The sequence below is a fragment of the Branchiostoma floridae genome, chromosome 6, assembly GCF_000003815.2.
Source record: "Branchiostoma floridae strain S238N-H82 chromosome 6, Bfl_VNyyK, whole genome shotgun sequence".
Lineage (NCBI taxonomy): Eukaryota > Metazoa > Chordata > Leptocardii > Amphioxiformes > Branchiostomatidae > Branchiostoma > Branchiostoma floridae.
In genome coordinates this window covers 21,888,829-21,902,343 of record NC_049984.1, presented here as the reverse complement: position 1 = coordinate 21,902,343, position 13,515 = coordinate 21,888,829, and the positions used below count along the sequence as shown (strand labels likewise).

Sequence of the window (13,515 nt, the reverse complement as noted above, 5' to 3'; positions counted from 1 at the left end):
ATGGTATCATATGGTGGTAAATGTCCGGAAATTGACTGGACCAGCCCAGCCCTAGATGAGGCATGGAAGAGATTTAAGGAACATGTAGAACTGATGTTCTCCGGTCCATTAAAAGACCAGGACGAAGAGGTCAAGATCTCGTACTTGAAGATCTGGATAAACCCGTCTGGTAGAGACATATTGAACACGTTTGAGTATGCAGAAGGCGACGACAAGAAAAAACTGAAAACGTACTACGACAAATTTGCAACGTATGTCAAGCCAAAATCAAACCAGGTGCTGGCGAGATACAGATTCCACAACCGAACCCAAGGCCCGAATGAGCCAGTGGAACAGTTTATTAGAGCATTAATCAATCTAGCGAAAGATTGTAATTTCAAGGATACCAACGAAATGGTATTAGACCGGTTAGTGTTCGGGACCAACTCAAACGAAGTTAGGAAGAAACTGATCGGCAAGGGGTCTGAACTGAAGTTGGATGAGGCCATACGGGTAGCCAGGACCTATGAGTCCGACCAATCAACTTTGAAATCGATCGCCCAACCAGTTCCCAGCAACGATGTGCATGGAGTGCAGGCCCAACACAGGACACCCTACGTCCCGCCCAGACCTTTCAGAAAAACTAGAGCAACGGGGGGTGGCGGGAGAGGAAAGCCCAGGTACACGAGGCCAACCAACGCATGTGGAAGATGTGGCAAAGGCCACAACACAGCAGACAAGTGTCCTGCAAACGGAAAAGAATGCAGAAAGTGCGGAAAAAAGAACCACTTTGCTGCAGTGTGCCGATCGAAGAGTGTGAGCGAAGTCAGGTCTCCAGAGGAAGAATTCCAAGACTTCCACATAGAGGCGGTACACAAGAAGAAAGTTGAGGGAGACCAGGCTTTCGTCGACCTACACATCGCCGGAACCAGCGAAAGCCTCAAGTGCAAGTTGGATACGGGAGCGCAGGTAAATGTGCTACCCGAAAGGGACTGGATCAAGCTGAGGAGCAGAAACTCCAGTCTTGAACCGACAAAAACTCGTTTGTTTGGCTACGGAAACACTCCTTTAGAAGTAAAGGGAAAGTGCAGCCTACGATGCAACTACAAGGGAAGATCCGGAACGCTGGATTTCTTTGTGGTAAAAGCCAATGCAACTCCGGTCCTGAGTTTAAAGGCATGTCTGTCCCTAAAACTGATCCAGCTGGTACTCACCGTCAAGCGAGACAGCGAGACAGCGGAAAGCATCAAGCAAGAGTACAGCGACGTGTTCCAGGGGATAGGACGACTCCCTAGCGAATACAGAATCAAAGTGGACCCAAACGTAGAACCGGTAGTCCACGCACCGAGAAAGTTCCCAGTATCACTGAGGGAGCCTTTGAAGAAAGAACTTGATCGTATGGAATCTCTAGGGGTCATACAGAAGGTAGATGAACCCACCGAATGGGTAAACTCACTAGTTGTAGTAGAGAAGCCCAAGTCAGGGAAGTTGAGGATATGTCTAGATCCGCGGGATCTAAACAAGGCTATAAAGCGCGAGCATTACCAGCTTCCAACGCTGGAGGACATCTCCACGCGTCTCGCAGGGTCGAAGTACTTTGCCGTGGTAGATGCGAGATCTGGATATTGGCAGATCTGTTTGGACGAAGAGAGTTCCAAGCTGACCACTTTCAACACGGCATTCGGACAGTACTGCTTCACACGTCTTCCTTTTGGCGTCCATTCGGCGCAGGAAGTTTTCCAGAAGAAGATGGACAGCATCTTCGGAGGTCTCGAGGGTGTTGAGGTAATCGTGGATGACGTACTGGTCCACGCTTCCGGAACATGCTACAGCGAGCAAGAGAATGCAACGTAAAGTTGAATGAAGAGAAGTGCGTACTGGCGGCACAAGAAGTAGGCTTCTTTGGTCATATTCTGACAGGGGATGGGTTAAAACCGGACCAAGAAGGTGAATGCAATCACCAACATGAAGAGCCCCACCAGTAAGGCTGAACTAATGACAATGCTTCGTATGATCACATACCTAGCAAAATTCATCCCAAACCTGTCGGATGTCACCGCTCCAATGAGGGAGCTGCTAAAAGAAGACGTCGAATTCGTCTGGGACAGCAGCAGGGAAGCATCACTGGATAAAGTGAAGAAGTTAGTGGCGGAGGCCACTACACTGACGTACTACGACCCCACACTACAGGTGACCCTACAGGTGGACGCATCCAAGTATGGACTTGGAGCAGTATTGATGCAGGAAGGAAAACCAGTCGCATTCGCGTCAAAGTCACTAAACAATACGGAGATAAACTACGCACAGATCGAGAAAGAATTGTACGCCATAGTGTTTGGTTGTGAACGGTTCCATCAATACATATACGGCAGGAAAGTGCACGTAGAATCTGACCACAAACCACTGGAATCGATAATGAAGAAACCACTGAGTACAGCGCCTGCAAGGTTGCAGCGAATGCTGCTGAGACTACAGAAATACGACCTTGAAGTGAGACACAAGCCCGGCAAGGAAATCCCGGTTGCAGACGCCTTAAGCAGGCTATACCTCGAAGAAACTGACCACATGAGCGAGAGTTTCGAGGCACAAATACATCTGGTTACATCACATCTGCCTGTCTCCACACAGCGACTAGAAGAAGTCCGCAGGGAAACAGAGAAGGATGCACAGTTGATCATCCTGACAGAGGCAGTGAAAGAAGGATGGCCAGAAACGAGACGGCAGTGCAACCCCCACATAGCCGAATTCTGGAATCACAGAGACGAACTAACCGTCCATCAAGGGATAATCTTCAAAGGTCAGAAGATTGTCATCCCGAGAGCCATGCGGAGGGAGATGCTCGACACCTTGCACCAGAGTCACATGGGTCAAGAGAAGACCAAGGCAAGGGCCAAGGACATTCTGTTCTGGCCAGGCATGAATGCTCAAATTGTGAGGAGAAGATACAACAGTGTTCCATTTGCCAGGAACACCAAGCCTCCAACATCAAAGAGCCGATGATACCACACGCGGTCCCAGAGAGACCATGGCAGAACGTTGCCACAGACCTGTTTTGCTACAACGGTGACGAATTCATCATAGTCACAGATTATTACAGTAAGTTCTTTGAGTTCATGAAGCTCAACAGAACCAAATCGGCTGATGTCATCACGAAGATGAAAAAAACTGTTCGCAACACATGGAATACCTGAGAAGGTTGTGAGCGACAATGGCCCACAATTCGCAAGCGAGCTGTTCGCCAAATTCGCAGAAGAATGGGGATTCAAGCACGTCACAGCGAGTCCCAGGTACCCACAGTCAAATGGGTTGGCAGAAAGATCTGTCCAAACAGCCAATCGTCTGTTACGCAAAGCAGAAGCAGACAATAAAGACCCATACCTGGCATTGCTGGAGTATCGCAACACACCGATCGACAGCCAGCTTGAGTCACCAGCTCAAATACTGATGGGCAGAAGACTGCGAGCAAAACTACCCACAACGAATGAACAGCTAATGCCGAGAAACGTAGATCACAAGAACGTGAAGCAACATCTCGAAGCACGACAGCACAAACAGAAACACTGGTACGACAAAAGTGCCAAGAGTCTTCCGACTCTGACAACAGGAGACTCTGTCCGAATTCAACAAGATGGTAGGTGGACACCTGCCAACGTAATCAGAGAATGCGACCAACCGAGATCGTATGTCGTGCAAACACCAGAGTTCCAGTAACAACGCAACAGGCGCCCTACGTCACCCGATCAGGACGTGCGGTCAACCCTCCAACAAAGCTGAATTTGTAATGCATGAGTTAATGCACTGTATGGACATTGAACATGGACACGGAATACGGACTGATCCTAAACAATAGATAGTATGTTAATGCATGCTTCAGTGAGTAAACTATTGGTAATGCATGATTGTTTTCATCAAAGAAACTAACATCTTAAGAAGGGGGATGTTGTGATATCAGTATAAAAATAGTATAGAAAAGACACCCCTCTTACTCCAATGTACACAGCCCAACATCTGAATATTAAGTAACTGAAGACCTCGAGAAAGAGGCACCGGACTTTGACTTTCTCTTTCCTACCGGACCCTGGACTGAGCACACATGCAGAACTGTATCCTACTAACACTTTACTGAATACATAGTCTAGTAGTACAAGCAGTCTCTGCCTGAATCCTTACAAGAACCACCAACGGGTACAACAATACACACGAACCGTATGAGATTTGCACGAACCTTATGCAAAACCGCGGCGGCCGGGAGAAGGCATGATTTTGAGCGTTTCTGCCCGTGATATTTATATTTCAAGGCTTGGAATGGACATATACCACCGCGAAGACGTATTTGATAGCCTGTGAGCTATTGTTTTGCTTCATTTCGGCGTGTTACATCGTATTTTTCGTCGCCGAAGACCGAGAAGCCGCCATCTTGGAAATCCCGCTCCGTCTGTCACGTGACCCGGGCAGTGGTTGTGCAATTTCGCATAAGGTTCGTGCAAATCTCATAATATTCTTGCGTTTTCGCATAGTGATTCGTGCGAATTTCATAATATTTGTGCGTTTTCGCATAGTGATTCGTGTGTATCAGCCATCATCACCAGCACATATGGAAAAGTGCTTAAGATGGACTCAACCAAAAAGGTTTGTGTTTTGTTTTTAATCCATTGTTTTGCTTGCTTTGCTTTACCGTGGCAAGATTGTAAACCCAGGACTGACCAAAAAGCACAGGTTCTTAAAAAAGACCTGATCCAGTTGACAAAAAGAACGGTTACAATATTGAAAATGATTACATAGTACTGTTTAACATCTACACGACTCAATATATAATTATCTTAGAACTTAGGTTATTGTGAGAGGTCATCAGGGTCAGCATGCACAACATTGCATAGATTATAGCACTGGGCACAGATTTTTATGTTAAAGGACTGAGAGATTGTATTCTGATACTTTCAATTATTGTAAGTATTGTGAGCTAACGGTTAGTATCATATTAGGTTTCTGTACTGTGGTACCTCAACAATGAATCTGATACACTAATCCTATGTTGTGAGAAATCATGGGGAAGGTCATATTCCAAGTGCATCTATTCATTTTTTCATCTTCCTTGTATAATGTTTTTCAGGTGACAAAGAAGCTGGCAGGTGACGTGGCCTCTTCGGCCTCATGGATGACCAACATATCCAATGAGGCCGGAGGGGTCCTAAACTCCGTCCTCACAACGGGCGAAGGGGCAGGGCTGCAGGAGGTATGCCAAGGGATCGTAAAGAGATACAGCAATGCTCATGAGCCACCCCCTGAAGTGATATATGTGGACACACACTGCTGCAATGACAAAGGTATATATAAGTACTAGTAGTATGTCATTATAGATAAAGGACTTTCTGTCCTCTGTTTTATGTCTGTATTCAATTAGATAATTACTTGCTTTACTCAGGGCTCGGTCTTCTTTGTTATATTTAAATTGGAGAGAAATTGAATACATGATACAGTGTTGATATCCACAAATGTTTAGTCAGTATAATGATTTTATTACTTACAAGATATATATGGCAGAAATATGATTTTCTTTGCATTCTTGGAGCACATGATACTCAATATGTAATGATGTAATGAAGTCACAAGAAAGTTACATGTAGTGTTTATTGCTCATCTAAGCCACACTGTCTCAAGTTGGTGTTATGGTAGATTTATTGTCATCTGACAACTTGTGCTTTCCATTACAGGTGACCCTAAAGCCCTTACGTATTTCAAGCCATGGAGATGCCATGTGAAGCTCGACATCTTCCACTACCTGAGAAGGTTCACAAAAGGGCTCACGACAAAACATCATCCTCTGTACGGCACGTTTTGCTCGAAACTGAGCAGCTGCCTCTTTGTGTGGGATAAAGCTGACTACCAGCTGCTACGAGAGGTGAACTGAAGAAGAAGTTCGCGGGTCAGCATTTCAGCGAGAAGCAGGGATGTATATATATATATGTATAACAATTAATACAATGGTGACTCCACCCTATACGTATAGGTGTACTAGCTGGAGAAATCCAGCTGGTATTCATGTTACACAAATGAATACTGCGCTACAGCAGTCATTGTAGGGATGGCTCAGACAGGAAAGACATATGCCTTCTGGCACTGGATGAGGTGCACTATTTGAGAACATAACTTGCCACTATTCTCAGTGGGAGTTGAACATTTTGTTCCGATACTCAGCACAATCCCTCCAGCAATTGTTGGCAAATTGAGTGAAAATCCCGCATTAGCACACAAATGTTGGCCTTTTGGATAGTTGTGACCCTTGTCCACTCTCTTTCCTATCCCATGTCACCATGAGCAGCCCCCGTACTGAGAACAGATGCCACCCTCGTAGGCCACCGGCTCACCTTATCTATCAATGTTTTGTACTACAATTTTACAGGTACTTGCTTTTGGCAGCAAAGAGGAAAGACTGCAGAATCTGGCACGTCGTAAGCGTGGCTACCACGTTGCATGCGATATTACAGCAACTAGGGGGCATGGCATGAAGGGGTACTGACAAACTTCGTTTTTATTGTTCAACACATGAATCGTTAACTTTGAAATGATATATTTTTCGGATATACTTAGTAATATCTGGTTGAACGTTCATGTAACTTTTGAACAAAATAAACTAATGGTAGGTTGATGGTACTAAGGATGGACTGTTGCTTCATATTAGAAGAATGAACGGATAAATGGGCATTACAAAATTGCATGCAATAAACAGGATTGCAGCCTGCCAGGTTTCCTGAAGGAAACCTTCAAGGGACACCCTGTTGGCAGTGAAGAGAATGGTGATATCCTTTCAAATGTCACCCCATTGATATTTGGTGTTAAGAAATAAATATTTCAAGATCATGTTAGGGGATGTGCAACATCTACATTTGGACATGGAGTTGATGTAATTGTCACATTTCCGATCATGGCATAATATCACTGAGGCCGAAGTATTATTTATTCTACTGCATTACATGATCCCTTGCTAATAGACTCAACTAAATTTACATGGATTTGGCATCCCGACATTGGAGAAAATCGGCAGGCATTTCCATGCCAGCACTCTCAAAACCAGTAAGTAAATTCAGGTTTATCTATTAATAGGTATTTTGTAAATTTTGTCTAAGGAAGTTATTGTCAAGACGTAATGATTGATGATTGCCTTTGTAGGAAGTAACTGCTAACACCATTTTCAATCAGTAACAGTAACTTTGACAGTATTGCCCTAAAATATTTGGCTCGTCTGGACAACTCAAAAGATTAATTCAATCAGTGCAGCAGGTCATAACTTAATTTTCGTTTTTCACTAACTTGATTATTTTTCGGTACCCATCGGTCTCGTAATATTATCTCGAGGTAGGCAAATAAATAGAATGGCTGAAATTTATATTATTTATGTAATTGTACAAAATCCCTGTATCTTACAGGAAAGTAAGTAGTGAATACATGAGCTATTTATGTCGGAACATAGATATATAATAGGGAATGCCAGTCATAAAAGTGGACATTCTTGAAGTTCATAAGCTGATTCAAGTACTATGGTTCTAAGTACGGTGTCAATACCTCTACATGTAGTTGTTTCAATAAAGTAGTAATTTCTTTTCTTTCATTTGAAATTTGAAGTTGAAGACAAAACCCTAGTGAATGACAAGACTGATGACTTGCCGAATATCATACTCATCGCAGTGAGAAACTTTAAGGTATGTATAACAACACAAATGTGCTGCAAGGCCTGTGTGTTACAATTTGGATTGATTATCTGTATGGCCTTTTTCACTAAACGTGGCGAGGTATTTTATTGAACATTAATAGTATGCTGTTCCCTGTAATTCAACGTTTACCGTTATATGAATATCCTTCTTGAAGCGACATTGGCCGTTTTAATTCACTGTCAGCAGGGCTGTTTGCATGAGAACCAAGAAATCAAACTTTATGCCATTAAATATACACAAGGCGTGCTTTCATTATGTTTTGTCCTCTTTCTGTTTTGGTTGTTTGTCGTAATCTTCATTTCCCAAAACTGCCCGACCAGGCCCCTTTGTTGTAATGTCACGATAGCCTAAATGGTCATCTGGTCCTGCATTTGAGGAAAGCCACACTTTAAAAGCTCTGATCATGAGAGTAATGGCCTTTCCTTGTAAGAGTATTCCGGTAGTGGAATATCGCACTTTATATATCATTTAGAAGAGAGGGGACTCGCTTTTTCAACGTGACAAGTATATTTCTACGTTATGCAAGTGTAACATGGCTGTTTGACATATTTCACACACTCTTACATCGTGCATAACCAGGGGTGCCTAAGCATTTGCACGAACCCTATGAAATTCGTACGAATATTATGTGATACACACGAATCACTATGCGAAAACGCACGAATATTATGAAATTCGCACGAATCACTATGCGAAATCGTACGAATTTTATGAAATTCGCACGAATCACTATGTGACACACACGAGCCTTATGTGATTTGCACGATCCTTATGCAAAAACGGCGGCCGGGAGGAGGCATGATTTTGAGCGTTTCTACCCGAGATATTTATATTTCAAGGCATGGAATGGACATTTACCGTCGCAAAGTTGTATTTGATAACCTGTGAGCTACTGTTTAGCTTCATTTCGGCGTGTTACATCGTATTTTCAGTCGCCGAAGCGGCGAAGCCGCCATCTTGAAAATCCCGCTCCGTTTGTCACGTGACCCCGCCAGTGGTTGCGCAATTTCGCATAAGGATCGTGCAAATCACATAAGGCTCGTGTGTGTCACATAGTGATTCGTGCGAATTTCATAAAATTCGTACGATTTCGCATAGTGATTCGTGCGAATTTCATAATATTCGTGCGTTTTCGCATAGTGATTCGTGTGTATCACATAATATTCGTACGAATTTCATAGGGATCGTGCAAATGCTTAGGCACCCCTGATAACATGAACAAATTATAGACTTCCCACAATCGTTTACATTTCAATAGAAGATGAGCTTCTGGCAATGGTGGGAACTTCTTTATGAATTGAGACTCTGATATCGATTGATAATGAGTCGTATCTGATAGTATGTTAGCTCAAAGATTGTGTTGTTATGACAGTTCTTAACACAATACACCTATTCCACTAAATCCCCTTAGGCAATGAACCAGTCCCTTGACATGGAATATCGAGGTCGGCTCCATGGTATGACATACACGGTATCTGATATTACCAGGGCTTTCAAGAGCCCGCTGTTCTGCACTGGGCAGGCACACCAGTGGATACTGTTCCTGCTGCCACCAACCAACATCAATGTCAGGTAGGTTTGAGGTTTTGAGCAACATTGTTGCATTTTGAACTTAATGTTTTTTTTTCTGAAATATTTATCTTGTGTAGTTTTTGTGAACCTTGGATTCAATGCCAGATTGCGTACATATAGCTGAAACACTAAAGGTAACATGTGTCTGGTGCATAAATCCATCTTGTTAGAATGTCATTCCTCTTTATTGGCTAATTCCCCTACTCACTATTAGTCCTGAACTTAATGCCTGTTTGATTTAACAGTTGCAATCATGTCCTATGGACCTTGAAATTACTGAACACAAAGGAGGTTGTTGCTGAACACTCAGAATATTGTATATCAATTTGGAGCAGCTGCATCCAACAACAAAATATGGAAGCAAAACTCATTAAGACTGATGCTTTCTGTTACAGGATGAAGCTGACCTATGGACGTATCACAGTGGCGCTGCAGGGGAAGATGACCCTAGAAACCGGGGAGGTAAAGGGCTGGACAGATGCGATATCAGCCGTTGACATGACCCGAGAGGGTGTGCATGTGGCCCAAACCCTCAAAAAACATGTCATCCTCCAACATTTCATGTTTTGAAGTAATAGTCATTTTCCTATCTGCCATAGCCTTTTGATAGTGTTTCACTCAAATTTAGCTATTTCTATGCAAACCCGAACCAGGAGTGAAACTGACACATGCAGATGACAGTTGTGGACCTTGTGGTAGAACTTGTACTAGAAGTGTCTAGTTGACATGTAGGAAATACGTAGCAGGTTTCTGTTCTGTGCTTAGGAAAAGCACTTTGTTCCGGTTGTTCTTGCAACATCATGCGGACAACTGTTAAGTGCTCAGGGAAGTATTTTTTGCAGTAGACCTCTTATTATTGTATTCCATTGCCATACAGACAGGACTAGTTATTTTTATGCAAACCCGAACCAGAAGTGAAACCGACAGATGACGTGTTGTGGTAGTACTTGTAGTAGTATGATGTCTATCAGGTAACCTACAACCGAGCTGAGGCTCGAGGTCAGCTGGGAGTACCCCGTAGGTAACTTTAACTTTTACAGACAATTGTGGAAAATAACTTTCAAATAATAAATGATGTTTACACTGCAATCAATGTGTTGGTTTATCCTGACAAGAATTTAGTCTTACATGTATTTTTTGTTTATTTACACAGGGGCAGGACCTGGACTGAAGCTAGGCACAGAACAACACAACAAGCCGCCTTTTGATATTAAATAAAAACTGCGAAAACTACGTTTTGTCCTGCTCAGTGTTTTTTATTCCCTTTATTTACACCACTTGTAGAAAGGCATGTTCAAACCGTATACAACTCGTATGACCAAAAACTTTCTCAGAAGGACAACGTTGTCTATATATCTCATACAAAAGTATTAAAACGACCATTAAACTGTATAAAACTCTTAAAATGGAAATCTTGGTCAGGCAAAGACCTGTATCAAATCACATATGTTTAGAAAATGCCTGTACAAACCGCAAATGAAACTCCCTCTATGACGGAAAACTTTGTCAGGAGGAAAATGTGATAGCAATGAGACAGGATGATGCAACTCGGAGCAGGTACGGCCGAGAAGTTACAGGTAAAACAGGGAACATCTGATCTGAACATGGTCTAACTTGGAATACCAGTGTACTCATCATGACTGCAGGATCCTTCAACTTATCAATTGTCTCATTTTTCGTCTTATCTTTTGTACTTGGGAACTGATAGATGCTTTGAGTCAGCGACAGTTAAGGAAACTTCCCAACAAGGTGGTGGATAAGCAGCCAGCCATCATCTTTTCACTCGTCTTTTGTATGTCATTTAAGACAGGTAATTAAGTCTTTTCTACCCATCCCAAACCATGCAGGGTTTGTTGTAGAGATAACCTGCCATCTTGATCAAAAGAAGGGGTAAGTTAACAATCCAGTGTATGTAGAGATTGTGTTGGAACATACGTCACGGTAGCAACCTTGAGCCCAATGTGCTACCTGGAGGCCCTCGGCATTATTTTTAAGTGGTCTTCAGGTCAGTGCTTTGGGCAAGTCAAAAGATCATCTTCAAGCCATTGAATTGCTTGACAGGGAAATATGCATTTGGCAGCCTGCTGCAAGGCTTGAGAAGTGGATCCATAGACAAAATTGAGTGTGGTACACAGGCAAAGACCAAGAATGTGGGTATTTTTTCCAACTAGATCATACTATCTAGCTTGCCATCTGTGTTGTTGTGTTTTAGTTTGACAGCATAGGACAGAGTCACCAGCAGTAACTGGTACTATTGCCATGTGATCTATCTAAGTTTATTTTACTAACGTTTTTATAATCTGTCAGTAAGATGTTGCGAGGTCTGCTGCCAATATTGTGAGGAGAGAACATCCAAAAATTCAATAAGTTTAGTGATTCAGAAGCACTGGGCAGAATTGCTGTTTCAATGGACGGCATAACTATACATAGGCAACTTGCTACAGTTGCATGCAAAATTATTCACCCCCCTTCACATTTTGGATAATTTTCCTCTCTGAGGAGTATAGTCATTATGCAAATTTGACAAGATATGAAAATGAGCGTTATAAAATAACTCAACATGTCATCCCCTCCTGTTCTCCGCGATGACGCCACTCTTGTAGGCCGCAGCATCTTCCAGCTTCTTAAGGAGGTGCGGAGGTCCGACCCTCCACCTCCGGAGGATCAGCTGGCCCGCTTTGAAGACAAGCATCTTTCGTCCTGCAATGGCAGTGAGATCTTCGGCAGGACAGGGGCATTCACCGGGGAGGACCCGGAGACCTTGCTGGAGCAAGGGCTGCTATCCGGGCCCGGCTCTCACGAAGGCTGTGCCCGGACTATCGACAAACCCCTTTAAGTTAAGCAGTAATAAGAAGATGGCCAAGCACAACACAAAGACGGCCTTGATGGTTTTGATTTTGATTCTAATCTTTCTCTAGCGTGTACCAAAGCCAATGGAAGATTTCAGTTCAAGGTGCAGTTGACGGCTACAGCAGGAACTGTATCTACCTAGGAGCATCTGGACACAACACGGGTACTCAAACCCTGAGGATGTTCCTCAGAGGTGCTGTATAAAACGGACTCCCGAGCAGGATACGCACGGATAAGGGCTCGGAGAAAAACGAGGTTGAGCGATTTATGGTTCGGCTAAGAGGCGAATGACACAGCGCTCACAAAAAAGGAACATCCGTCCATAATGGATCGACCATTTACGGCGTACTATGCGAAACGAGGTCACAGGCGACTTTAAGGAACTTTTCGATTCATTTCATTTAAATACTTCTATTGATATTTTAGCTCTCCATTTTGCATAATGACACATCATAAATTCTAAGTTTGAGAGACTTTAAGATCATCATTTTTAACAAACCAATAAGGAAAACAAGTCCCCAAACCTACTGAGATACATTAGATTCGAAACAAATCGACATATTCGACATGTGGATTACACCTCGATTGTCGAACATTACAATGGCCAGCCGATTGATACAACTGGTAAAGCAACTCTGGGCATATATCAGTGTGATCCCTACTCAGCCTGCCTTTCAATTTTACCTGTGTAAAATGTGTAAAAAAAACTGGAATGTAGTTTATATTGACACACATGAAGTCAGCTATCAACATGGGGGTAAAGGGGGAGGTGCATTAATTGTACACAATGTGGAACGAGAAAACATACAAGAGCAGCTGTTTTTGAAATTTATTGAAAGGCTGTTTTCCCTAATGAATTTAATTACTGAGACTTCTTGGCAACAGTATTGGGTCATGCAACCTTCAGAGTCAAGCATTCAGGGTCGCCTCTCCAGACGCCGTCTCCCTGATGCGACAGGTAGAAGAACTCCGGCGGGAAAGACATGGGCTATTAGAACAGAACCATTATTTATCCAGGGTAGCGGGTACGTTGTGTAGCGAGATAGAGAGTTTGAGAGGTCGGGCCGAACCCCAACCCACCCATGCCGGGCCCCACTACTAGGGCCCCACCAGTCAGGTGGGCGGAATCCGCGAGGCCAATCGGATAGAAGCAATAACGGGTACCGCTCTCCTCCGGCCGGAACGCCCAGCGCGGCTTCACGGCGGACGGTAGGCCTATCTGCTATACATGTAACGAGGAGGGGCACATGATGCCGCAACTGCCCACAGGTAGACGCACCGCCAGCGGCCGGACACCAGACTAACCCGTTGACTCCGCCCATCTCGGACCAGCTCAATGAACCGTACCCACTAGGTGTTAATTGTCCTCTGGACAACATGGAGTTGCGTCATTTGTTTTGGCTTT

The 13,515-nt window shown here is 43.6% G+C and overlaps 1 protein-coding gene across 1 annotated transcript; it reads left to right on the top strand.

The window, feature by feature from the left end:
* LOC118418198 (uncharacterized protein K02A2.6-like) lies at positions 1-1,833 on the top strand. Its single transcript, XM_035824037.1, has one exon. The coding sequence runs from the start codon at positions 1-3 to the stop codon at positions 1,831-1,833; it is 1,833 nt and encodes a 610-aa protein (XP_035679930.1).
* Positions 1,834-13,515: the final 11,682 nt, after the last annotated feature.

Bases quoted from the DNA above. Each gene is read 5' to 3' on its own strand.
- LOC118418198 (XM_035824037.1), top strand. From the start codon at position 1: ATGGTATCATATGGTGGTAAATGTCCGGAAATTGACTGGACCAGCCCA.